The 23951-nt window shown below is 42.6% G+C and overlaps 1 protein-coding gene across 12 annotated transcripts in view; it reads left to right on the top strand.

The window, feature by feature from the left end:
• The window catches only part of FANCC (FA complementation group C), a 342060-nt gene that overhangs the window by 286501 nt on the left and 31608 nt on the right, over positions 1 to 23951 (top strand). For all 12 annotated transcript variants that reach the window (XM_027550193.1, XM_027550192.1, XM_027550186.1 and 9 more), the window contains 2 exons: positions 13529 to 13685; positions 23270 to 23325. In XM_027550193.1, coding sequence (XP_027405994.1) covers positions 13529 to 13685; positions 23270 to 23325 — 213 coding nt within the window. The remainder of the gene's footprint in view (positions 1 to 13528; positions 13686 to 23269; positions 23326 to 23951) is intronic.

Below are 23951 nucleotides of genomic sequence, written 5' to 3'. Positions count from 1 at the left end.
ATCTTCCCACCCTCTCCCTCTCCCACAGAGTCCATAAGACTGTTCTATACATCAGTGTCTCTTTTGCTGTCTCGTACACCGGGTTATTGTTACCATCTTGCTAAATTCCATATATATGCGTTAGTATACTGTATTTATGTTTTTCCTTCTGGCTTACTTCACTCTGTATAATAGGCTCCAGTTTCATCCACCTCATTAGAACTGATTCAAATGTATTCTTTTTAATGGCTGAGTAATACTCCATTGTGTATATGTACCACAGCTTTCTTATCCATTCATCTGCTGATGGACATCTAGGTTGCTTCCATGTCTTGGCTATTATAAACAGTGCTGCGATGAACATTGGGGTACACGTGTCTCTTTCCCTTCTGGTTTCCTCAGTGTGTATGCCCAGCAGTGGGGTTGCTGGATCATAAGGCAGTTCTATTTCCAGTTTTTTAAGGAATCTCCACACTGTTCTCCATAGTGGCTGTACTAGTTTGCATTCCCACCAACAGTGTAAGAGGGTTCCCTTTTCTCCACACCCTCTCCAGCATTTATTATTTGTAGACTTTTGGATCGCAGCCATTCTGACTGGTGTGAAATGGTACCTCATAGTGGTTTTGATTTGCATTTCTCTGATAATGAGTGATGTTGAGCATCTTTTCATGTGTTTGTTAGCCATCTGTATGTCTTTTTTGGAGAAATGTCTATTTAGTTCTTTGGCCCATTTTTTGATTGGGTCGTTTATTTTTCTGGCGTTGAGCTGTAGGAGTTGCTTGTATATTTTTGAGATTAGTTGTTTGTCGGTTGCTTCATTTGCTATTATTTTCTCCCATTCTGAAGGCTGTCTTTTCACCTTGCTAATAGTTTCCTTTGATGTGCAGAAGCTTTTAAGGTTAATTAGGTCCCATTTGTTTATTTTTGCTTTTATTTCCAATATTCTGGGAGGTGGGTCATAGAGGATCCTGCTGTGATGTATGTCGGAGAGTGTTTTGCCTATGTTCTCCTCTAGGAGTTTTATAGTTTTCAAATTGATTTATTACATTTGGAAAATGAATAACCTCAAAGCTGCCATCATTCTTTCAGAGGAAGTAATTACCAATAGACTATTTATTGTTTTTCATGTATAATTCTTAAAACAATTATAGTCTATATTTTAATTTCATTTAAAAAATTATTTATTTATCTGGCTGTGCTGGGTCTTTGACGCTGGGCAGGGTTTTTTGTCCAGTTGTGGTGTATAGAGACTGCTCTCTAGCTGTGGCTCTCAGGCTTCTCATTTCCATGGCTTCTCTTGTTGCTGAGCACGGGCTCTAGAGTACATGGGATTCAGGAGTTGCAGCTCCTGGACTCTAGAGCACAGGCTCCATGGTTGTGGCACGGGCTTACTTGCTCTGCGCCATGTGAGATCCTCCCAGATCAGAGACTGAACCCTGTGTCCTGCATTGGAAGGTGGATTCTTTACCACTGAGCTACTAGGGAAGCCCTTAATTTCTTTTTTTTTTTTTAATGAAATGTTATAACCTAGGAATTTGTTAAGGTAAGATTTAGAAAGAAAAAGAGAAAATTAAATTATTTGATGCTTTAAAAAAGGGTCAGAACATAATTTTCATGGTTACAACCATGGAGTCTTTTTTCTGTCTACTCTAAGCTTATTTCAAAATTTACCCAAGAGTCTGAACTTTCTGAGGAGTCTGATTGCTTATCTTTGTTATATCTGTAAGATATTGGATGAGAATCGACCCGGAAGTCTGTATAACGCAGTAAGTGTTCTCCACATGCAGGTGCCCTTCACGTCATTCCCCTGAGCATACACTGTAGGTTCCAGTGGCTCACCCCACCGCATGGCATTTTCACCCTCCAAAGCAGTTTTTGAAAGTATTTACTTTTAAGCAAAATGCTCTTTGCCTTTCACCTTGGTAGCTATATTTCTGATTTGTTTAGTAATGTATTTTATTGACACATATGGTCTTAACAACCTGTATTTCCAGTGTTACTTTTTCAACAAGAGCTGAATTAAAGGGAACAAGGAGAATGCTCCTTGGCATGCTCTGCAAAACTGTGTGAAGCCGCTCCAGAACTTACTGGCGGGGAGGTGACCCGCTTAGAGACTAGCCACCCTTCTCCACCCACAGTGCTCGGATGGAAAGCTGAGGGCAGCAGCTCCATGAGTAGGCCTGGACTCCTTGCTGTTTATTTTACTTGTGATAGCATGTTCTCCCTCAGCAACTAATAAAATTTATTTAGTTTGGAAAATTATGTCTGCTAATCCATAGGGAACAGGCCATCCAGAAATGCTGGGTGGTCTTCAACTTGTCCAGTTCCTATGGCCTCAGCTCAGCAAGTTCCCCAAACAGTGGCGTCAGGCCTGGAACCTTTCCATGGACACTTTCCCATAGACGCAGCGTCCCAGCCACATGTTGACACAGGGAGGCTGATTCAGATTACCACCCCTGCACTCATACCCCCTTTCCTTCAGCCCCTTGAAGAGTTCCCCACATGGGCTGCATAGTCATTTAGAAACCACGTACTTTCTTTGACCAAGGTGCCCTGCCCTGTTTTTAGCCTTCCAACTATTTGCTTACCACAATCACCAGTGGAATTTCATCTGGTTTACAATTGGCTGGGTGTCTTTGGCCTTGGCCTCCAAATACAGTCGTGTATTTCCAGAAATGGACAGCCCGTCTTCTTTTAAACAGCAGATGATTGCTCCTCTCTGTCGTTTAGATAACCGAGAGGAAATTTATAATTTCTTGGCCTAAAAGCCAAGCCTGACTTCTTAAATCTATCCCTGGGGTTGCCATAATAGCCACCTGCAGGGTGCACATTGCATAAAACCTTTCTGGGAGGGCTACTGCAATCCTCCCATAAATCTGTGGAGTACAAGTAATTCTGCATGACATGTCCTTTAAGATAAGCCTAAATCCATTGCTTCAGTAATGTTGAGAAGTTTGATGACTAGTTGGAAAATCTTTTCTACATACCAGAATGAATGAGCCAATGAACAAATGAAAGAGTGAGTGTATGACTGGCCATACACTAGAGTGTATGACAACTAACCTCATGGGGCAGCTGTGAGTGTTAAAGAGGGTAGCCATACAATTATAAATTGTAGTCTGGAGTACTTTTGAGAGTTAAAAGAGGTGCCTGTTACAATTATGGTAGGATGACCCGTCCCAGGCACACCAAAACATATTTAAATGACTCCGGTGCCTATAGGGTACTTCCTACGTGGCTCAGCCAGTAAAGAATCCACCTACAGTATGGAAGACTGGTGTTCAATCCCTGGATTGGGAAGATCTGGAGAAGGGAATGGCTACCCACTCCAGTATTCTAGCCTAGAGAATTCCATGGACACAGGAGCCTGGTGGTCTATAGTCCATGGGGTCCAAAGAGTTGGACACAACTGAGTGACTAACACTTTCACTTTCGGTGCCTATAGAATGTTTAGCATGATGCCTGGTACTCAGAACACTCAGTAACTGTTAGCTGGTTGCTGTTATTATTGTTGTTGTTGACTTTAAATAATAATTATATTATTTTCTATAATGTTTTATTAGGCTTTTTCAAGCTTATATCTTTTCCTGCTAATCAAATTATCACTGAACTAAGGCCAGATGTAAATAAATTTTCAATGCTGAAAAAGCTAATATAGCCTCCAATGGTGCTTAAGAAGAAAAAAATAAATTATAAGAAAAGGCCAACTTCAGCCAAGTTTCTAGTTTTGTGGGTTTTTCTTTTTTTTCAGCTCAGATAAGAAAAACCAGGCTTTAGGAATTGCCAGAATTCTCTGGCAGCCCAGTGGTTAGGACTTGGCACTTTCCTTCTTGGGGCCTGGGTTCAATCCTGGTCAAGGAACTAAGATCCTGCAAGATGCACAGCACAGCCAAAAAAAGAAAGAAAAATCAGGCTTTAAATATTGTCAATATAGGTGAATGTCTAAACAAAGAAAAGCTAGTGTAATACCAAGGACAAAAAGTTAGCAAAGCAGTAGTAGTAACTAATACTCCCTTAAATTTTTTACCTTACTAAGATATGATCACAAAATTATTTGTTGAAAAAGTTTACTTTTCAAGTAAAAACCTGCTGATGCTGATTTGTAATAGACATGCCAGTGTGTTTGGATTTGGATATTTCCTTTGACTGGTGTTGCTGCCCTTTGCTTTGAGAAGTGACTTCTCCGCACATATAAGTGATAATGATGGCACAGCTTCTTCAAATTTGATGTACTTCTCCGATCAGGTTGTCATGGAAATACATCTTTGAAATGTAATAGAGAATATTCTTTCCAGTTCCTTGGGATTAAGTAGTTCTCCAGAAAAGTTGGTCTTGATTTTTGTGGGCTCCTCTGGCAGCCCACGCAGCCCTTGATCTCTTTCTGGTTTGGAAAGGGGGAGCCTGTCTGCGTTTGTCTCAAGTTGGGAGGCTCCCTCCCCTCCTCTGCTTCTCAGACAGCATTAGAACATGTACTTCACCTCTCAAGGGCCTTTCTGGCAAAGAATTGAGTTCCACATTCTGGTTTTTGTATTGAAGCTATACAAAAACATTTAGGCCTCCCCTGGTAGGTAAGAATTTGCCTACCAATGCAGGGGACAGGGGCTCGATCCCTGGTCAGAGAAGATTCCACATACCACGGGGCAACTCAGCCTGCCCACCACAACTACTGGAGCCTGCCCACTCCAGGGCCTCTGCTCTGCAACAAGAGAAGCCAGCGCAGTGAGAAGCCTGTGCACCACAATGAAGAGTTGCCCCGCTTGCTGCAACTAGAGGAAGCCCACGCACAGCAGTGGAGACCCAGGGCAACCAAAAACTAATAATTAATTAATTAATTAATAATAAAAACATCTGGAGCCAAAATTATTTAACAAGTGGCTAGACCAGTTTCTTTACCTACTTCCTCCTTTTTGGAGAGGATGGGACACACAACTAACTCACTAAATTGAATATTTGGGGAAACAAAGTTCAGTTTTTAAATGTCCAGGAGGCAGTTGTCAGAAGAATCTTAATATATTGCGTGAGATGTTGGACAGGGCAGAGTGTTCTTGTCCAGGCCTCTCCTGCCCAGTGTCAGAAATTGTTATTTAAAGTCAGATATTCTATATGAAAGTGCAGACTGGGAGCCTACTCCTTGGTATGTTGCAGGAGAAAATTATAATGTGTTCCATGTAAGTCCCTATCATTTTCCCAAACCATAGCTATAATGCCTAAAACTTCCTGTGATTATTAGGTAGAATATTGGTAGATATTAGGTAGAATTAGGTAGAATTTTGGAGAGCCAAGTTTTTAATCATAAACTGTTTTTCTTGAATTTGTCATTTGATCAGTATCCAAGTTAGATAGCTAAAACAAGTATAGAAAGTAGGAAAAGGACAGCCTTAGAGTTTCTATAACTAACACATGGTGAGTAGAATGAAATTTTTCAATCTCCCTAAAAATATTTTTACTTTTTTTCCTTTACTAGCTCTTTAAAATTTCCACAGAAATACATACATTTTATCAGGTCAGGTCAAACAATGTAGAAGTATACACAGAAAATGTCAATTACCCGCCTCCTTACCACCCTCCAGTCCTTCTCGTAAGCATACCTTATACTCTTATAAACATTAGAAATCTACATGAAACAATTTTCTCTTCTTCTTAAATTAGCTTTTAAAAAAAGAAAAAGGAAAAACAGCATCACATCATACATATGACCCTGGAACCAGGTTTTTTAACCAACAAATCTTGTGTATCCCTCAAAGGGTGTAGATCTAACTCGTTATAAAATAGAAACATATATCCTGATATGAACGGATCTTAATCTGTTTAGCTCTTTGCCAGTGTGTGTGTGTGTGTGTGTGTGTGTGTGTATTCAGTTGTTCAGTCATGTCCAACTGTTTGTGACCCCATGGACCGGCCAGGCTTCTCTATCCATGGAATTTTCCAGGCAAGAATACTGGAGTGAGTTGCCATTTCCTCCTGCATGGGATCTTCCTGACCCAGGGAGCAAACCTGCGTCTCTTGTGTCTCCTGCGTTGGCAGGTGGATTCTTTACCACTGCACCACCTGGTAAGCCCTGTTTTCCAGTGGATGCATTCAAATTGTTTCTAATTTTCTGTTTATAATATTGCTACGTAAATACTTTCTAGCTAGTGCTTTTATTTCTGCCACGAAGATTCATAAAAGTATGGTTATGACAGCCAAGGATATGTGTATTTTGCAGTTTATTAGGCAGTATCACATGACTTAACCAAAAGGATGAACCCATTCCCTGTCCTACATCTAAGAACACCAGTCACTTACACCTACTTTTATACTGGATGTTGTCATTCATCTAAACATTAGCTGATGTGAACACAAAAACTAATACCTCCTTGATATGTTAGTTTACCTTTCTTTCCTATTAATAAGGTTGAAAATCTACATATTTGGGGGGCATTTGCACTTCTTCTTTTATAATTTGCCTTTTTTCCTGGTTTCATTGAGATATAATTTATATATAATATAACTTTTAATTTCAGAACCAACCTGGTACAAATTTAGAACATTGTATGTAATACCAATATGTTGGTCCAACGAAATTCTGTTATGCAGTGATTTCTTTGGTGATTTCTTCATCCAAGATCAGTTATTAAGAGTTAAATCTTTGATGTTTTAAAGAAAAATAGATTTTTTTTTTGTTAATAGGTGATCATGTACTCCAGTGTTCAGTTCAGTTCAGACGCTCAGTCGTGTCTGACTCTTTGCAACCCCATGAACCGCAGCACGCCAGGCCTCCCTGTCCATCACCAACTCCCAGAGTCCACCCAAACCCATGTCCATCAAGTCAGTGATGCAATCCAACCATCTCATCCTCTGTCATCCCCTTCTCCTCCTGCCCTCAATCTTTCCCAGCATCAAGATCTTTTCAAATGAGTTAGCTCTTCGCATCAGGTGGCCAAAGTATTGGAGTTTCAGCTTCAACATCAGTCCTTCCAATGAACACCCAGGATGGATATCCTTTAGGATGGACTGGTTGGATCTCCTGGCAGTCCAAGGGACTCTCAAGAGTCTTCTCCAACACCACAATTCAAAAACATCAATTCTTCAGCACTCAGCATTCTTTATAGTCCAACTCTCACATCCATTCATGACCGCTAGAAAAACCATAGCCGTGACTAGATGGACCTTTGTTGCAAAGTAATGTCTCTGCTTTTTAATATGCTGTCTAGGTTTATTTTGTGGGGCTTCAAAATCACTGCAGATGGTGACTGCAGCCATGAAATTAAAAGACTCTTGCTCCTTGGAAGAAAAGTTATGACCAACCTGCTGCTGCTGCTGCGTTGCTTCAGTCGTGTCCGACTTTGTGAAACCCCATAGACGGCAACCCACCAGGCTCCTCTGTCCCTGGGATTCTCCAGGCAAGAATTCTGGAGTGGGTTGCCATTTCCTTCTCTGATGACCAACCTAGATAGCATAAAAAGCAGAAACATTACTTTCCCAACAAAGGTCCACTAGTCAAAGATACGGTTTTTCCAGTAGTCATATGTGGATGTGAGAGTTGGACTATAAAGAAAGCTGAGAGCCGAAGAATTGATGCTTTCGAACTATGGTGTTCAAGAGTCCTTGGATTATAAGGAGATCCAACAGTCCATCCTAAAGGAAATCAGTCCTGAATATTTATTAGAAGGACTGATGCTGAAGCTGAAACTCCAATACTTTGGCCACGTTATGTGAAGAACTGACTCATTGGGAAAGACCCTGATGCTGGGAAAGATTGAAGGCAGGAGGAGAAGGGGACAACAGTGGATGAGATGGTTGGATGGCATCACTGACTTGATGGACATGAATTTGAATAAGCTCCAGGAGTTGGTGATAGACAGGGAAGCCTGGCATGCTGCAGTCCATGGGGTCGCAAAGAGTCGGACATGACTGAGCAACTGAACTGAAAGAGGTTGGTCATAGCTTTTCTTCCAAGGAGCAAGCATCTTTTAATTTCATGGCTGCGGTCACCATCTGCAGTGATTTTGGAGCCACCCAAAATAAAATCTCTCACTGTTTCCATTGTTTCCCCATTTATTTGCCATGAAGTGATAGAACCAGATGCCATGATCTTAGTTTTCTGAATGTTGAGTATTAAGCCAACTTTTTCACTCTCTTTCACTTTCATCAAGAGGCTCTTTAGTTCTTTACTTTCTGCCATAAGGGTGATATCATCTGCGTATCTGAGGTTATTGATATTTCTCCCCTCGTTCTTGATTCCAGCTTGTGCTTCATTCAGCCCGACATTTCACATTATGTTCTCTGCATATAAGTTAAATAAGCAGGGTGACAATATATAACCTTGATGTACTCCTTTCCCTATTTGGAACCAGTCTGTTGTTCCATGTCCAGTTCTAACTGTTGCTTCTTGACCTGCATGCAGATTTCTCAGAAGGCAGGTCAGGTGGTCTGATATTCCCATCTCTTGAAGAATTTTCCACAGTTTTTTGTGATCCACACAGTCAAAGGCTTTGGCATAGTCAATAAAGTAGAAGTAGATGGTAGATGTTTTTCTGGAACTCTCTTGCTTTTTCTATGATCCAACAAATTTTGGCAATTTTATCTCTGGTTCTTCTGCCTTTTCTAAATCCAGCTTGAACATCTGGAAGTTCATGGTTCACATATTATTAAAGCCTGGCTTGGAGAATTTTGAGCATTACTTTGCTAATGTGTGATGAGATGAGTGCAGTTGTGCAGCTTGAGCATTCTTTGGCATTGCCTTTCTTTAGGATTGGAATGAAAACTGACCTTTTTGCAGTCCTATGGCCACTGCTGAATTTTCCAAATTTGCTGGCATATTGCATGCGGCACCTTAACAGCATCATCTTTTAGAATTTGAAATAGCTCAACTGGAATTCCATTACCTCCACTAGCTTTGTTCATAGGGGTGTTTCCTAAGGCCCACTTGACTTCACATTCCAGGATGTCTGGCTCTAGGTGAGTGATCACACCATTGTGGTTAATAGAATATTACTCAGCTTATAAAAAAGGACAAATTTGAGTCAGTTCTCGTGAGGTGGATGAATCTAGAGTCTATTATACCAAGTGAAGTAAGTCAGAAAGAGAAAAACAAATGTCACATATTAACGCAGAGATATGGAATCTAGAAAACGGTACTAATGAACTCATTTGCAGGGAAGGACTGGAGGCACAAGTATAGAGACTGGACTTGTGGGCCCAGTGGGGGTGAGAGAAGACGGGACAGATAGAGAAAGTGGCATCGACATACGTACACTCTCACGTGTAGAGTGGACAGCTGGTGAGGAGTTGGTTTTTCACACACGGAGCCCAGTCTGGCGCTCTGTGATGACCTAGAAGGGTGGGGTGGAATGGGGGCGGGGCTCAGGCAGGAGGAGATGGGTGTGTAGTTGTGGCTGATACGTGTCGCTGTGCAGCAGAAGCCAAACAACATTGTAAAAATTAGAAAATAAAAAATAGATGATTCAAATACTAAACATGGATCCATAAATTTAATCATTTACAGCAGTTTGTAGAGTGTGGTCTGAATCAGGAGTAATAAAAAAAAATTGTTAACATATACATTTTTCAAACTGTGTCTGAGAATAGAACAAAAATTATGTACTTGGTACTTGGTACAGAACTTATGCAACTCTTATATAGATTTGTAACTAAGCAGTATTTTCTAGTTCAGATATTCACTGGAACTACCATTCAGCTACCTTTTACATTTGTTCATATCCATCTACTGTTCATCATTCTCAAGATTTCCTGCCTCTTTGCCCTGGGCACTGCCCAGCCATTGCAACCTCATGGTATTAATAGAAATCACATTTGTGCATGTTGCTGCTCGGAGGGCTTAGCAGTGGGGCTATCTCTGATGAACTCTCACTGAAGTGAGACACTTTTCTAATGATGTACATATTTATTTCAGTAGATGCTTTAAAAAAGACAAGGTGTGATTAGAGCAGGTCAAGGGAGGTCCCTGTTACTTGGGAAGGGAGGAGGAATTCTTCCTTCTGCACCTCGGAACCTCCCGCCTTCCAGGGGCTTTCTGGCTCTAAGACAGAGGCTATCCACACCCTCCCCCTGCTCCCAAAGGGTGTTCTTCCTCAAGAAAGCTGAACAGAAATCCCTTCCCAGGAGTTTGTTAATGTGGCTAAAATTGGCTGATAGCCTGGACTTTGGAAAAACTTCCTTAGACACTGAAGGAAGTGAAAACAGGCTCTAGGCATCTAGCTCACCCAGGAAAACTGTGTGCTCTCACCCCTGTGTCAGGCTCCAAATGGAAGCAACACCCTCCACTCTCCTGCCTGCAGAGAGAGGCTTAGGTATAACCTGAGGCACAGGACCAGCTCCAGCATCAGACCTCCTGGGTTTAATCAGGGCTGTGAGACCTTGGTCCCTCTCCAGCCTCAAAAAATAAGGGTAATGTACCTGTTTCGTAGGATTGTTATGGGAATGAAAACACAAGTAAAATGCTTAGCATTGTTCGAGGTGACAAAACAGTGTTAGTGGCTGTCATGTCCAACTCTCTGTGACCCCATGGACTGTGGCCTGCCAAGTTTCTCTGTCCATGGAATTCTCCAGGCAAGGATACTGGAGTGGCTCGCCATTCGCTTCTCCAGGTGAGCCCTTAATAAACAGCAGCTACTGGTCTTACAGATGACTCAGTGGGTAAAGACTCCACCTGCAATACAGGAGACATAGGGACGCAGGTTCGATCCCTGGGTCGAGCAGATCCCTTGGAGGTGGACATGGCAACCCTCTCCAGTATTCTTGCCTGGGAAACCCCGTGGACAGGAGGCTGGCAGGCTGCAGTCCATGAAGTCGCAGAGAGTCAGACCCAGCTGAGCATGTGGCACATACACACATGCTGGTCCTTCAGCCTCTCCCCCTCTGCGTCTGGCCCATCAGTATTCAGCCTAAAACACCACCTCTCAGGAGCACACCAGGCCACCACCCCTGTGTGGCTTCCTGTTGTCAGTCACTCCCAGCATAGTCATCCCTCTGAAGACCAGTCTGCAGTGCTGACTGCACTTCCACTCCTGTCTTCAATGACTTGCCAGCTTCCATCACCCCATCCAACCCTCAACCTGCTGAAACTCCTGAGGCACAGACCTGGGCCCTCTTTTCACCCTGCTCAAACCTCTTTCCTTTGGACATCTCCTTCATTTTCATGCTGCTCCATGCCAACTGACAGCTCCTGAATATAGATCTTCAGCCCAGACCTCTCCCCAGAACACTTCCAACTTGGATATTCAAGGACCTGTTTTATATCTCTGTTGGACTGTGCCTCAGACATTCTAAACTCACATACCCTAAACTGAGCTCTTAGTAAACCCTTCACCAAACTTTTCTTCCATTCTTTCCATTGAGTAAATGGTACATCTGTCCATCTTGTAGCTCAAGAAACTTGGAACAGTTTTGATTCCCACCTCATGTTCACCTCCTCTTCAAATTCATCACCAGTGTCTCTTGATATTACTGCTAAAATACATTTCACTCCTTCCCCCGTGCCACCCAGGTCCAAGCTCCCTCTGGAATTTTGTACCCACTCAGCACTCAGGTTTCCATGCAACAGTCAGAGTGATCTTTGAAATGTAAATTGGGTCCTGGCACTCCTCTGTTTAAAACCTTCTGGGCCAGAATAAAATACCAGACGCTGGCCTGGCCTTGGTCCTGCACAGCCTCATCACCGGCCGCCTCACCTTTGCTCTCTTCATCTGACTCAGCTGCAGCGCCCCCTGCGGAGGCCTCCTCCCACTGCCCTCCGTGTTGCCTGCCCCACCACGCCGTGCATGCGCCTGCTGCCTCTTCAGTCGTGTCCAACTCTGAGAGCCAATGGATGGTAGCCCACCAGGCTCCTCTGTCCCTGGGATTCTCCAGGCAAGAATACTGGAGTGGGTTGTCATGCCCTCCCCCAGAGGATCTTCCCAACCCAGGGATCGAACCCATGTCTCCTGCAGCTCCTGCAATGCAGGCGGATTCTTTATCACTGAGCCACTAGGGAATCCCTCCCACCAGGCTGATCTCCAGCCAAACTCAACTGGAGAGGTTGTCCCTGACCACCTGGTCTCACCTGGGCCCCTCCTGATACTCTGTCCTTCCTTGGCCTGTCCTTTCCCTTCACTGTCTTTAATACAGTTTGATGTGTGTGTATGTGTCAGGGTGAGGGGGCGTCAGAAAGAAGGTCAGAGGAGGGCCAAGCCTCCCTCCCTTTCTCCTGCCCTACTGCCTGCTCTGGTGGACAGACCCTGAAACTCCTCAGCTTCTTCTAGTCTTGCCTCAGAGTTGATCTTGGACAAGGTCTACAAGAGTTATGCCAAGGGAGAAGAGAAAAAGAAACTACTAGCAATTCCTATGGAGAAGGAAATGGCAACCCACTCCAATGTTCTTGCCTGGAGAATCCCAGGGACGGGGGAGCCTGGTGAGCTGCCGTCTGTGGGGTCTCACAGAGTCGGACACGACTGAAGTGACTTAGCAGCAGCAGCAGCAATTCCTACCCTGTGTCTTTGCCTGTTCACTTCTTCCCCCTATACCCAATTCCTGGGCTTCATGCCAGCTCCTGCAGAGAAATGGCCCAGAAGTGATGGTGAAGGGAAAGACACTGGAGGGGTTGTTGGGTAATGGGAAACATTAGTGCCCCCACTTCTGTTTGTCTTAGTAAAAGCAGTAAACATCTTTAGCAGAACCTGGAAGGTGCTGCAGGTAAAAGGGCAGGAGGCCTTGGAAAAGCAGGGCCAAGAGAAGAAGAACAAGTCTCACCAGGCCCAAATAGCCCAGTGTTGACAGGGAGGAGCCCCCCCCCAACCCCCGACTGTGGCTCAGAGTAGATGGATGCCCCCTCGTGCCCCCTCCCAGGAGAAGCAGAGCCCCTGATTCACTGACCTGACATAGGAGGAACCTCCAAATACATTTTCCCATAGAAATGTAACTACACTCAGTGGTAAGTCTGTAGAGTATCATGCTGAGGATCAACTATGGATCAGCTAGGCCATAATCACCTTTTATGATATTATCACTAAAGAAAAATTTCAAGAGATTTATACAGTGGTTAAATATTTACTATGTGCCAAGAACTGTGCTCGTCATTGTCCACATGTTATTATTGCATTTGATCCTTCTTACAACACTAGGAGGGAAGTAGGCCCATTTTACAGGTGAGTAAACTGAGGTTTAGAGGTTAGCTTTCTTAAGGTCATACAGTGAGTAAGTGGTGGCTCTAGGACTCAAACCCAAGTTTGATTTCACATGTTAAACCACTGTGGTGAAATTTCAAACATAGCTATTTCTTAAAATAGGAACTACGTTTGCCTGAATATCTCAAGGCCCTTTTCCATCAACATTTTTTTTAATCGTTCTCTTTATATCATCATTATATATTTGTTTGTCCTTTTTGAACACATTTTTTTTTCTTTGGTCAAAATAAGTTACTTGGTCAGTATTCATTTGATATTATAAATATTAACTGCTCTTGTGACCATGATGAAAAAAAAAAAAGATTTGGATTTGTTATTGCATTTTGAAATCTTAATCTTTTTTTCAGAGACTCATTTATATTTAAAGTTTTATTTCTTACTGAAAGGAAGAAGATTTCTCTCCCCACGTCAGCTATACTCTGCCTCTGGCTTCGGCACCTTCCCAGCCTTGAAAATACAATGCTTCATCTTCTTGAAAAGCTCATCTCCAGTGAGAGAAATTCTCTGAGAAGGATCAAATGCTTTATGAAAGACTCACTGCTGGTATGTGCTGGGTTTGAGGAGGAGAAAAACCCTTAAGGAAGACGCTGTATATTCTCTCTTTTAATCAGCAAAAGGGGAAAATGTAAACAAACGAGCAGTTGGCACCTTTTAAAATCATCATCTATCTACATTTTATTTTTGAAATACCTAATGTCTGGGGCTTTTCTCCTTGTGTTAAAAATAGGGCAAAGGAATTCCCTAGCAGTGCAGTGGTTAGGACTCGGTGCTTTCACTGCCTCAGGCCTGGATTCGGTCCCTGGATGGGGAACTAAGGTAATGTAAGCTGAGTGGCACAGCCAGGGGAAAAAAAACTTTATCGCTACAACTTCCCTGGTGGCTCAGATGGTAAAGCATCTGCCCGGATTTGATCCCTGGGTCAGGAAGATTCCCCTGGAGGAGGAAATAGCAACCCACTCCAGTACTCTTGCCTGGAAAATCCCATGGACAGAGAAGCCCGGTAGGCTACAGTCCATGGGGTCATGAAGAGTCGGACACAACTGAGCGACTTCACCTCACGCCTTATATCGCACATTCACAAGAATTGACGTTTGGCCAACAAATTTCTCATTTCCGGCTTCCTTGGTGACTCAGATGGTAAAGCATCTGCCTGCAATGGAGGAGACCTGGGTTCAGTCCCTGGGTTGGAAAGATCCCCTGGAGAAGGGAATGGCAACCTACTCCAGTGGTCCACCCTGGAGAATTCCATGGATAGAGGAGACTGGCAGGCTACAGTCCATGGGGTCGCAAAAGACTCACAGGACTGAGCACACACAGCACACACCCTATGAACAATGTGCTGTTCATTCTCCAAGCAAGAATGCTGGAGTGGGTTGCAGTGCCCTCATGCAGGGAATTTTCCCAACCCAGGGATTGAACCCAGATCTCCTGTATTGCAGGTGGATTCTTTACCAGCTGAGCCACCATGGAAGCCCCTATGAACAAGAGGAGGAATCAATTAACAAAGAAAATCATTCAAAAAATAAACTTCTAATCCTTCACTGGAGGAAAAATCAAATACTTAAAAGATACAAAATGACACCCCCAGAAAAATGGTTAGAACAACAAAGTAACTACAAAGAATTCTGACAGCTATTTTGGTGTCAGGCTGCCATCCTCGAACCCCCGCCTCTATGCAGGGGCTGCCCAGGCTCCCCTCCACTCAGAACTCAGGCCTGGGCAGTGTGGTGCTCAGTGGACCAAATGGGCCCCACTGCCTAATCCAGTGTCAGGGGCCCAGGCTAGCAGGGTGTCCTCAGAACCTGACCAATCCAGTGTTTTCCCTCTGTGGGGGGCAGCTCTGGAATTTATGTGCATTTTTGTAAGAGTCGGAGTAAAGACCAATGCACTCTGAATAAACAAAGCTCTCCGGGAGGTGTCATGCTTCCAGGCCTCCATCTTACAGGAACCTCGTGGGCTCCAACCGGCTTTCTTACTCGCTTTTGTCACCGAGGGGAGATATGGTGCAGAGATTTGTTTCCTCTTGTACAGATGGAGAAAGTTAGTTCAAGAGAGATAGATGGTGAACACTCAGATCTTAAGTTGGTGGCCAGGAAACTGGACTGGAGAGTGTTCCCCTGCCCGCTGAGCTAAGGCTTGTGTTGGGGGCAGGGTGTGTCTGTCTCTCATACAGCGCACTGAGATTGGCTGAGTTTACACAACGTCCACCGAGATACCTTCTGTTTGGTTAATCCAGTTAGAACTTAGGTTTTCTCTCTCTTTCAAATTGGAGGCTGTGTGAGAGAATCATAATTGAATCTGCTGCCTTCTTCCTGTATCCCAGCTCTCTTTTTGGGTCCTGATCAGTCCCTACCAGGTCAAGAGTGTGACCACGGCCCTGCTTTACCTTCTCCCCATGTCCCAGGCTCCTCTTTGCCGTCCCATCTTGGGGCCTTCGAGGGGACTGTGGATAGGGTCACAGTGACCAGCAGCCATGCTGCGTTCACCTGTGAGTTGGCTGGCCCAAATCAAACCCTACTGATCTAGACGTTTACAATGTTTGATAGAAAAAAAGAAAAGAAAATAGATATAAAGATTGAAAGAGCCCAAAGAGAAAGAGAGATACTTTTAGGGAAATTCTGCTTGAACTCATCTTTCAAAACAGTTGCATTAAAAAAAAAAAAAAGTTGCATATTAAGGTGAGAAATAAGAATGTACCTTATATAAAAATAACTATAATATTCAAAATAAACAAAGGCTTTTAGAAGTCCTGGCAGCCCATTCAAAACATTACCTTTATTGTCAGGTAAATCTATTTCTAACTGAAAGATACATGCTATAGTTTCATTTTCTCTGGTCTTTTTTCAGTGGCAAAATATAGTAACTGAGCTATTTCCTTGCTTTCAAGGTCCTTATTAAATTTTCTTTAAGTCTTCTCTCTATGGAAAAATTCCAGTTTCATCACCCTAAGTTGATTTGATTCTGCAACCTTGTGATTCTAAATCTTCTTTGAGCTCTTTTTACCTGTGGCCCTCAGGCCTGAGCCTATCAGTAAACCCAGGATGACAGAGAGAGAGAGAGAAAGCAGGCATTCCGGTTAAACATTGCATTGTATAACCTTCAGTCTCCACTTTATGGTTTAAAACCATTTTCCCCCAAACAGTTTTGAAGTCAGTTGATTTACAAAAGCATTTATCAGGATCATGTGTATAGAGATGTAGAGCTTCCATTATGGTTAAAGGGGGATTTCAGAGGGTGTTATCGTGTTTAATTTATTGTGGCATTGGCAGGATGTAACCCCTCTGTTGCCTTACGGTTCAAGGAGGTAATTACAATACAGAGCTGCAAGTCCTTGATTGGCATGGGCTGCTCTCCTCAGGATCCTGGGCCCTCGGTGCCGCACAACCAAGCAGGCTGGAATAAGCCTGTGACGTGACCGAGTGATTGGAAGGGTAACCTGAAGAACGTGCTTCCTGATTGCATCATCTGCTTCACTTATCAGAGCACGGTATCTCGGGGCCGTGACAGGACCCTGCGGAAGTATCAGAAAGATCTGGAAGACTCGGATAGCATAGGACTGCTGTGCTTTCCTCTAGAAGTAACTTGATGCCTATTACATTAGAGTTAGATTCTGAGAATAATTAAAGTGTGATGGTCTAGTAACTTGTATTTTATATGGAGCACTGTTAATTATGTTTCCATCTCTTGGGACTATCCAGAATTAGCCCTAGAAGTTCTATAGTTACCAAGATGTTGCAAAAACAAAAGATAAACGTGTTGTACAGGTTATACAAAGTGAAATGGTCTCTCCAAATGTTCTGTGTCCTCTCAGGGCCTCCAGGCTGGGTGTTTTCCATTAAGACTATGAATAATAAGGTGCTGACCTAATAGTCACCTGAATTCGAAGTGCATGTGTATGTTTTTTGACTTCTAAAATAAAAGTAAGTTTTCAAAACCTGTTTCCTTTTGAGGCTCGCTCTCTGACTCTCTCAGGCTGGACCTCCCCCAAGTCTATGGCCACCTGCCACATTTGATGCTCCTGAATAAATCGAGGTCTTAGCCTCAGTTTGTCATCCACTGAGCAGACTGACACTTTGCAAAAGCAGATGGTCTTGTGTTTCTCTTGACAGAACAGGCAATGGAGGACCATAATCCATAGCTTCAGACCCGACCTTAAAAACTCATGTCACCAAAAGCAGTGAAAGCCACTTGCTAATTATGCAGCTTTCTTGGCACTGTTTGGTTTCCCAAGGCTGGCCCCAAATCAGAAGGATGTTGTGTTTTCCAGTTACAATTCTGTTTGCGGAGCCCAGAAAGCTATTGTTTATATTCTACATTTGAATGAAAAGTGCTGGCTGGGTGGCACTGTGCTTGGCTGCCCTGCTGCATGCCCAGGCTGGGATATACCCTGGTTCCCATGCCCTTCCATTCGATCCTTCGTTGGCTGGCCTCACATGCCGCCTGCCCCTCTAGCTGGGTCCAGAGATTTGCCCACGAAAGAGTGCAGCGGGAGGGGAAGAAAGGGGGATTGGTTTTGTTTATTCAGATTTTAAATTAGGAAACACTCCTGGTGTTTCTCTTCATAGCTGCACCAAAATTAGCTCTTTGTCTTGTCAAGTGTACCTCAATAAAGATAGGGTTAAGAAAGTAGTTCTTGATCTAATAAGAGCTTAGGAATAACAAGCCTACAGATAACTCAGTGTCCTCCTTGACCTCCCTCATATGAGATAAGATGCATTCTTGTTTCCATTCTCCAGATAGTAATCATAGCCACTTCAGAAAGAAAAAGAGACTTATTTTACGCTGAACTCCAAACACAGTTCCCCTTTAATAAAAGATTATACCGAAGAATTAACTCTACATCCTGGGTGATGTCATTTTTCTCTGCTTGAATAACTTCTTACTAATGTTCTAGGGTTTTTTCTTTTCCTGCTTTCTCATTAGCAGTCTTTTAAACATTTCTTTTTTTTCTTTGAGCTCTTTAAAGTGATGCCTGTAATTTAACAAAAGCTAAAATAGATAATTTAGCAGTGATCCAATAGAGAAGTGTGGAGGTGGTTTATGCTTGTGGCTAAAAGGTAAAAAGAAACATCTGACAATAATTGCACTTTCCTGCATCGACCTCAGGGGGGCACCAGATCACCCAGCACTGTGAAGAAAAGAGACCTAGATGGCAAGTTCTGTTTTCACTGTTGGGAGGCAGGCCTTGGCAGCCAGTCAGAGATGAAGAGAGAGAAACAAAAAAAAACCCAAAACAGGGCAGTAGTTGACCTAGAAGGTCACTGCCACTCAGAGGCTGAGCCAAGAAGCAGCAGGGGGCTGAGGAGCCGTCTTCCCACCCAGGCTACACAAGCCAAGGGGAGAGAGGCTGCTGGGCCAGGCGGAGGAACTTGAGGTTTGGGGGACTTTGCTCGGCTTCCAGAGCTGGCATCCCTGTATCTTAACGTTCTCAGACAGCGCGGGTAAATTTAAAACACAAAAGTACATTTGGTACTTGTTAAGTTTTTTCTTTTTTTTCCCTTAAGCCCAGAAATGACAGATTTATCACTAATTAAACAATAATTTCATTATAGAGTACTGAAAAAAAATCCTGGTAGTATAAACAACATCTGGTAAAGATTAAAAAGAAAGAATAATTTTTCCAAGCTCAAATTTGATGAAAGTAACACAAATGTTTTGAAACAAAATAGATCTTAAAATGCAAAAGGGATATTTACAGTCTTAAGTTTGGTATTTTGAAAGTAGAAAAGAAGAAAATGGCATAATAAAAAATACATGTTTATAAAGGTGCCTTATTTTATATGACAGATATGAAGATTATTTTATATAGGTAGTTTTTTTTAGACCAAATTGTTTTTGAAGTCAAAAGAGTCTATTGAAATGAAACTTAAAAAAAAATTTTTTTTTTAAGAGGAGTGTTATTTTTTGATGAATAGTCACCTTTTAATTTACATACATAGATTAACACAAGAGGTCCTGCCTGTCAAGGGTTTGGATGAGTCAGATACACAGTGGGATATGTTGCTGGCCATAAAAATAGACCATGAAAGAGAATCTACCCCAGGCTTACTGAACTTCAGTTTATCTCTCACCTGAAACTTCTCTATTTTTTAGGAAAAATATGTGTAAAAGATGATAAATGAAGAAGGCTTGAGAATTTTGTTTCCATGTCTTCGCTGCCTTTTTGTTTTTTACAAGAGGAATTCACTTTTCTCAGTGAATTACCTCAAATCAATAGTTTAATTTCCCTTTCTGGCTTGTATTCTCTCTCCCCTCTCCCCATACTCTTTCTATCTCACACAGATTCAGAAAAATGATAGGAAAAAAGGAAAGATTTCTTCCTGAGAATTCTCAGGTGGCTAGTAATAATCGTTGATGAACTGGGATGAAGATAACAGGTTAGGCACCAAGGAGGGCTTCTCGGGTAGCTCAGCAGCAGAGAATTCACCTGCAGTGCAGGAGCCCCAGGCGACACGGGTTCAATCCCTGCGTCGGGAAGATCCCTGGAGGGGGGCATGGCAACTCACTCCAGTATTCTTGCCTGCAGAATCCCACGGACAGAGAGGAGCCTGGGGCTGCGGTCCAGAGGGTCACAAAAGTGTTGGGTCACAACTGAAGTGACTTAGCACGCATGCATAGACATGAAGGACAGAGAGTGAGCATGGGGTGTTATTTGTGCAGTTCATGGCACAGAGTGGCAAGCCGGCCTCTTCCTCACCTCTGCCTACAAAGCAGCCTCGAAAACGCAGCTGCTGCACACTTCTCTGTGTTGCTTAGCCTTCCCTTGATTTTTTTTTTCTTCTGAGTGATGAGAATGGGCTGTCTGTCTGAGCAGAGAAGAAACAAGCAGTAGAGTCCTGGGTAGCTGTAGAAGAGGGAAGGGAATGTGCCCCTCAGAGCAAGCTGGCCCATAAGAAAAGGAAACCAGAGTCCAGGGCTTTCCCTCTTCTTCTGTTCCTCTTCTGACATTCAGTGAGACAACTGGGGGCAGGGTGAGAGAAGGGAAGAAGGGCACAACCGCTGTTACTGATGGCCTCCTGGTAATGAAGTTTCCCTAGACTTGAAATAATCTGTACATGGAAATCATTAGACCAGATGGAGAAGAGAAGAGCTTGAGAAGGAACAGATTTTGGCAGGATGGGAAAAACAGACAAACAGATGGAATCCAAGAAAGGTTTTCTTTTCTGTCCTCATTCTAATAGGAAAGATAATTGCTTGGTTTGTGGGGTTTCAGAGCTAGGACCCAGAAGTTTGAGTTGCAGAGTGACCTGTTGTGTTACTTTGGAGACCTATTTTACAAATAAAACAGGACACAGAGGGGTTAAATGTTTGCCTCTTCCCTCACATGGATGTGTAAAGATTTGGGGTAGGGGGAGTGGTAATTTATGGCTTCCAAAGAAGCATAAATTAAGACTTTAATTCTATTTGGAGGATTCCCTTGATAAGAAAAGCGGCTTAAGTTTGCTTTTGTGATTTGGTGTCCTTGGGACACATGCCTGGCCTGTGAGCACTCCGGGCTTCATGAGGGGACTCACTGACCCTGAAATTATGTGCTCGGAAAGTGTGAAGAGTCTCATTTTAAAAACCATCAGTAAAGGCTGCAGATGAGAAAGAGCTGTTCATAATTCTGGAGTGGCAAGGGAGACTGGTTTTTAAATCAAAATCTCTGCCATTGCTGTTTCAGTAGGGTTCCCTGGCATCTTATCTGTTTTGAAAGCTAAAACAGCTTTGTAGAAGCAGGTTAAGGGCAACCACAGTCTGAGCTGTTTGGACAGAAGGAAATCTAAGAGGAGAGTTGATCGGCATGGAGAGAACAGGCAGATTCCACACAGTCTATATATTTAAAACATTTGATTGAGCTGTTTCACTAGAAAACACTGCATGAAGGAAGAGCATGTCCAAGCTGTGGTCCTCTTTTCAACAGAGTCAGAACTTTCTTGCTTTCCCGCTTGCTTTTCAATGCAGCCCTGTTCTATGCATTGATCAGCCTTTTCTCTGCCATTTAGATATCTCTGTCATCAGGATAGATTGATTTTCTACTCGCATCAGGTTTATAGAGTGGTTCTGGAGTAGTTAGAAGAAAGGGAATGGTTCTATTTTACCATTTTCAATTTTAGTCTTATTTTCTGTCCGTGCGTTTTTAGCCTCTATGTGTCACATGATGGTGTTTGGTTCTCAAACACTCTTATTCAAGAGCCATATTGTCTATATATAAAACTTGGAAAAACTCTTCTGGCAAATTTGATGAGTCACATTTCTTCAGGATAGGCAGTTTGCTTTTCTCTTCTTGTTTGATATTTTCCATTATGAATACATAGAAACTTCCGTGATATTTTCTGGGCATATATCCAGGGACCTTTTAATAACTGTTAGTATTTACAGTGAGGCTGAGAAGCAGGGAGATAACTGACTTGTCTGAGATCAAAGTCAAAAAATACTCTACCTCTCTTCTGTTGAACCATCAATCGGCCAAATTACTTTCTTGAGTATGTAATGAATTTAATCTATGAAAAATTTTAGTTGGTTTGTTTTAGATAAAAATGGAAATCAACGAAAGATTAGGGAGTATTGACTACCTAGAAAGCAGAGATTTGCATCCTACTAATCATTAATCTCTTCAAATAAAAGGAGTTATCCCATCATTTTAACAAGTGGTAATGCTCTTTCCTGGAGCCTCTGTGACAGCTGTAATGGCGGTGTGTGAACACTAGGTGGCACACGTTCAATGTTATTGTACATTTAGAAATGCCAGCACAGAACAGAGTGGAAGCTACTGGAGAGAGGCACCATTCTTTAGTCTGGCCTAGAAAAGATAAAAGATATGTATCCTTTTTTCTACTTTTCTTGTTGAGGGGGTATGAAAAACTGTTCCCCAAAGTTCAATGTGACTCAAAGAAATTCCATATAAAGCCTAATTTACTAACCTGTGGATGCTACTGTATTATATCTGTTTTAGAACACACATGGCATCTTCCTCTGGCTTAATCTCATGGTATGAGCTCCAGCCAGGATGATATGGGATCATGGAAATTTGCCCATGGTCCAGTGGTTAGGACTCTGCACTTCCACCAGCAACGGCCCAGGTTTGATCCCCGGGGTGGTGAACTAAGATTCCACAAGCCATGCGGCCAATAAAAAAGAAAAAAGCAAACAAAAAGATATGGAATCTGGGCTAGGCCCTCTGAAGCCCCACCCAGGCCACAGTAAGTTGGCTTCTGCAGATTTAAATCATCAAAACTCTCATAAAAATATTTGTGGATTAAATTAGATGGCTTTCCTAATTTAGTATGGAAAAATAAAGATGATAGTATCTTTATTTTTTTCTTCATCCTAAATAATTTAAGCTGCTAAATTCATAGTGCTCTAAGATGTAATATTATTTAGTTTGACGTGGTGGTGGTCACTGCTTTCCTTAATAATAATTTGAAATCACTATGTACTCATTTCCTAATCAGCAGGAATGAAAAGATAACAGGTCTAGCTTTGACTTTGAGGCACTTTTAAGTCATATGAGGAGATCAGACACATAGGGGACGTTACCGAAAGCTAGCAACACAGGGCTTCCCTGGTGACTCAGATGGTAAACAGTCCACCTGCAATTCAAGAGACCTGGGTTCGATCCCTGGGTTGGGAAGATCTCCTGGAGGAGGGCATGGCAACCCACTCCAGTATTCTTGCCTGGAGAATCCCCATGGACAGAGGAGCCTGGTGGGCTACAGTCCAGGGGGTCTCAAAGAGTCAGACAGGACTGAGCGAATAAGCAGAGCACAGCACAGCAACACAGGTAGGCTATGCGTCTTCATTATAGCCTGCTGGTAGGCGGTATTTTCTGATTTCCCATGATACTTATTGACTCTTTTTTGTGTATCATGTGGGCTTATTGTTGAAAATCTGGGATTTACAGAGTATAAGTTGAATAAAGAAGAAGAAGAAAGGTCCATAATCCCCTTACCCCAAGAGAACTTCTGTTTGTATTTGTATGGAGGGCTTTTGCCACGGACTAGTTGTTCTGTTTTTTCTAACTCAAAGGAATATATCCATTTTCTAGACACCAGCAGTTGTGGACAACTCATTTCCCTGATAAGAGCGAGTCATTATTGATGAAATGCTTCTGATATTTTACTTTCTCCTGGTCTTTTCCTTTATAGCCTGAAGCTGCTGCCTGCCACCCCGCCATTTTCAGAGTTGTTGATGAAATATTCAGGTAAATATTGTGCTGTTTCTGCTCGTAATTGGTCTAAATATGTTCAGCTTCCAAATATGAATAAAAAATTCTGTGGTAGTCTCTGGCTGTACCATGGGGAAATTAGATTCTAATTCCATCCCATCCTGCTGAGCTTTTTGGTAAAATGCAAATGTCAATGTGTATTTAAAAGCCAATGCCTGAGAACTAAGATAACTATCTTTTTTTTTTAACCTTTTAAAAATCGAATAATAATGGTTGAAAATCAGAATTGAATTAGATTTTGCATCACGCATTATTCATGTAGAGTTTTTCTCAATTAAAAATAAAGGGTAGTAGTGTTCTCCCTTCACCACATGAGGGCTGACCAATCTTTTTAAAGCTAAGGAATACTAAAAATAATAAATAAATAATGCCATTCTTAACAGAGCACTTCTGAAAGGCAGAATCAACTATGCATGTTATCTAACAGCACACTAATTTTTATTCTGCAAATACAAGAACTTCTTGGTAAATGCAGTGGATTTACAACGATGAAAGATGAGCCCACTGGACACCAGGTTGGGTTATGACTGACAGTTAGTGAGGGGCCAGACCCCACGCGGGGAGCTTGCCCCCAGTGGACAGGTGGGTGGCCAGCCTCTTTC

Source organism: Bos indicus x Bos taurus, chromosome 8 (assembly GCF_003369695.1).
Source record: "Bos indicus x Bos taurus breed Angus x Brahman F1 hybrid chromosome 8, Bos_hybrid_MaternalHap_v2.0, whole genome shotgun sequence".
Classification (NCBI taxonomy): domain Eukaryota; kingdom Metazoa; phylum Chordata; class Mammalia; order Artiodactyla; family Bovidae; genus Bos; species Bos indicus x Bos taurus.
Note: the sequence above shows the minus strand (reverse complement) of the source record. Positions and strands in the feature narration are given on the sequence as shown.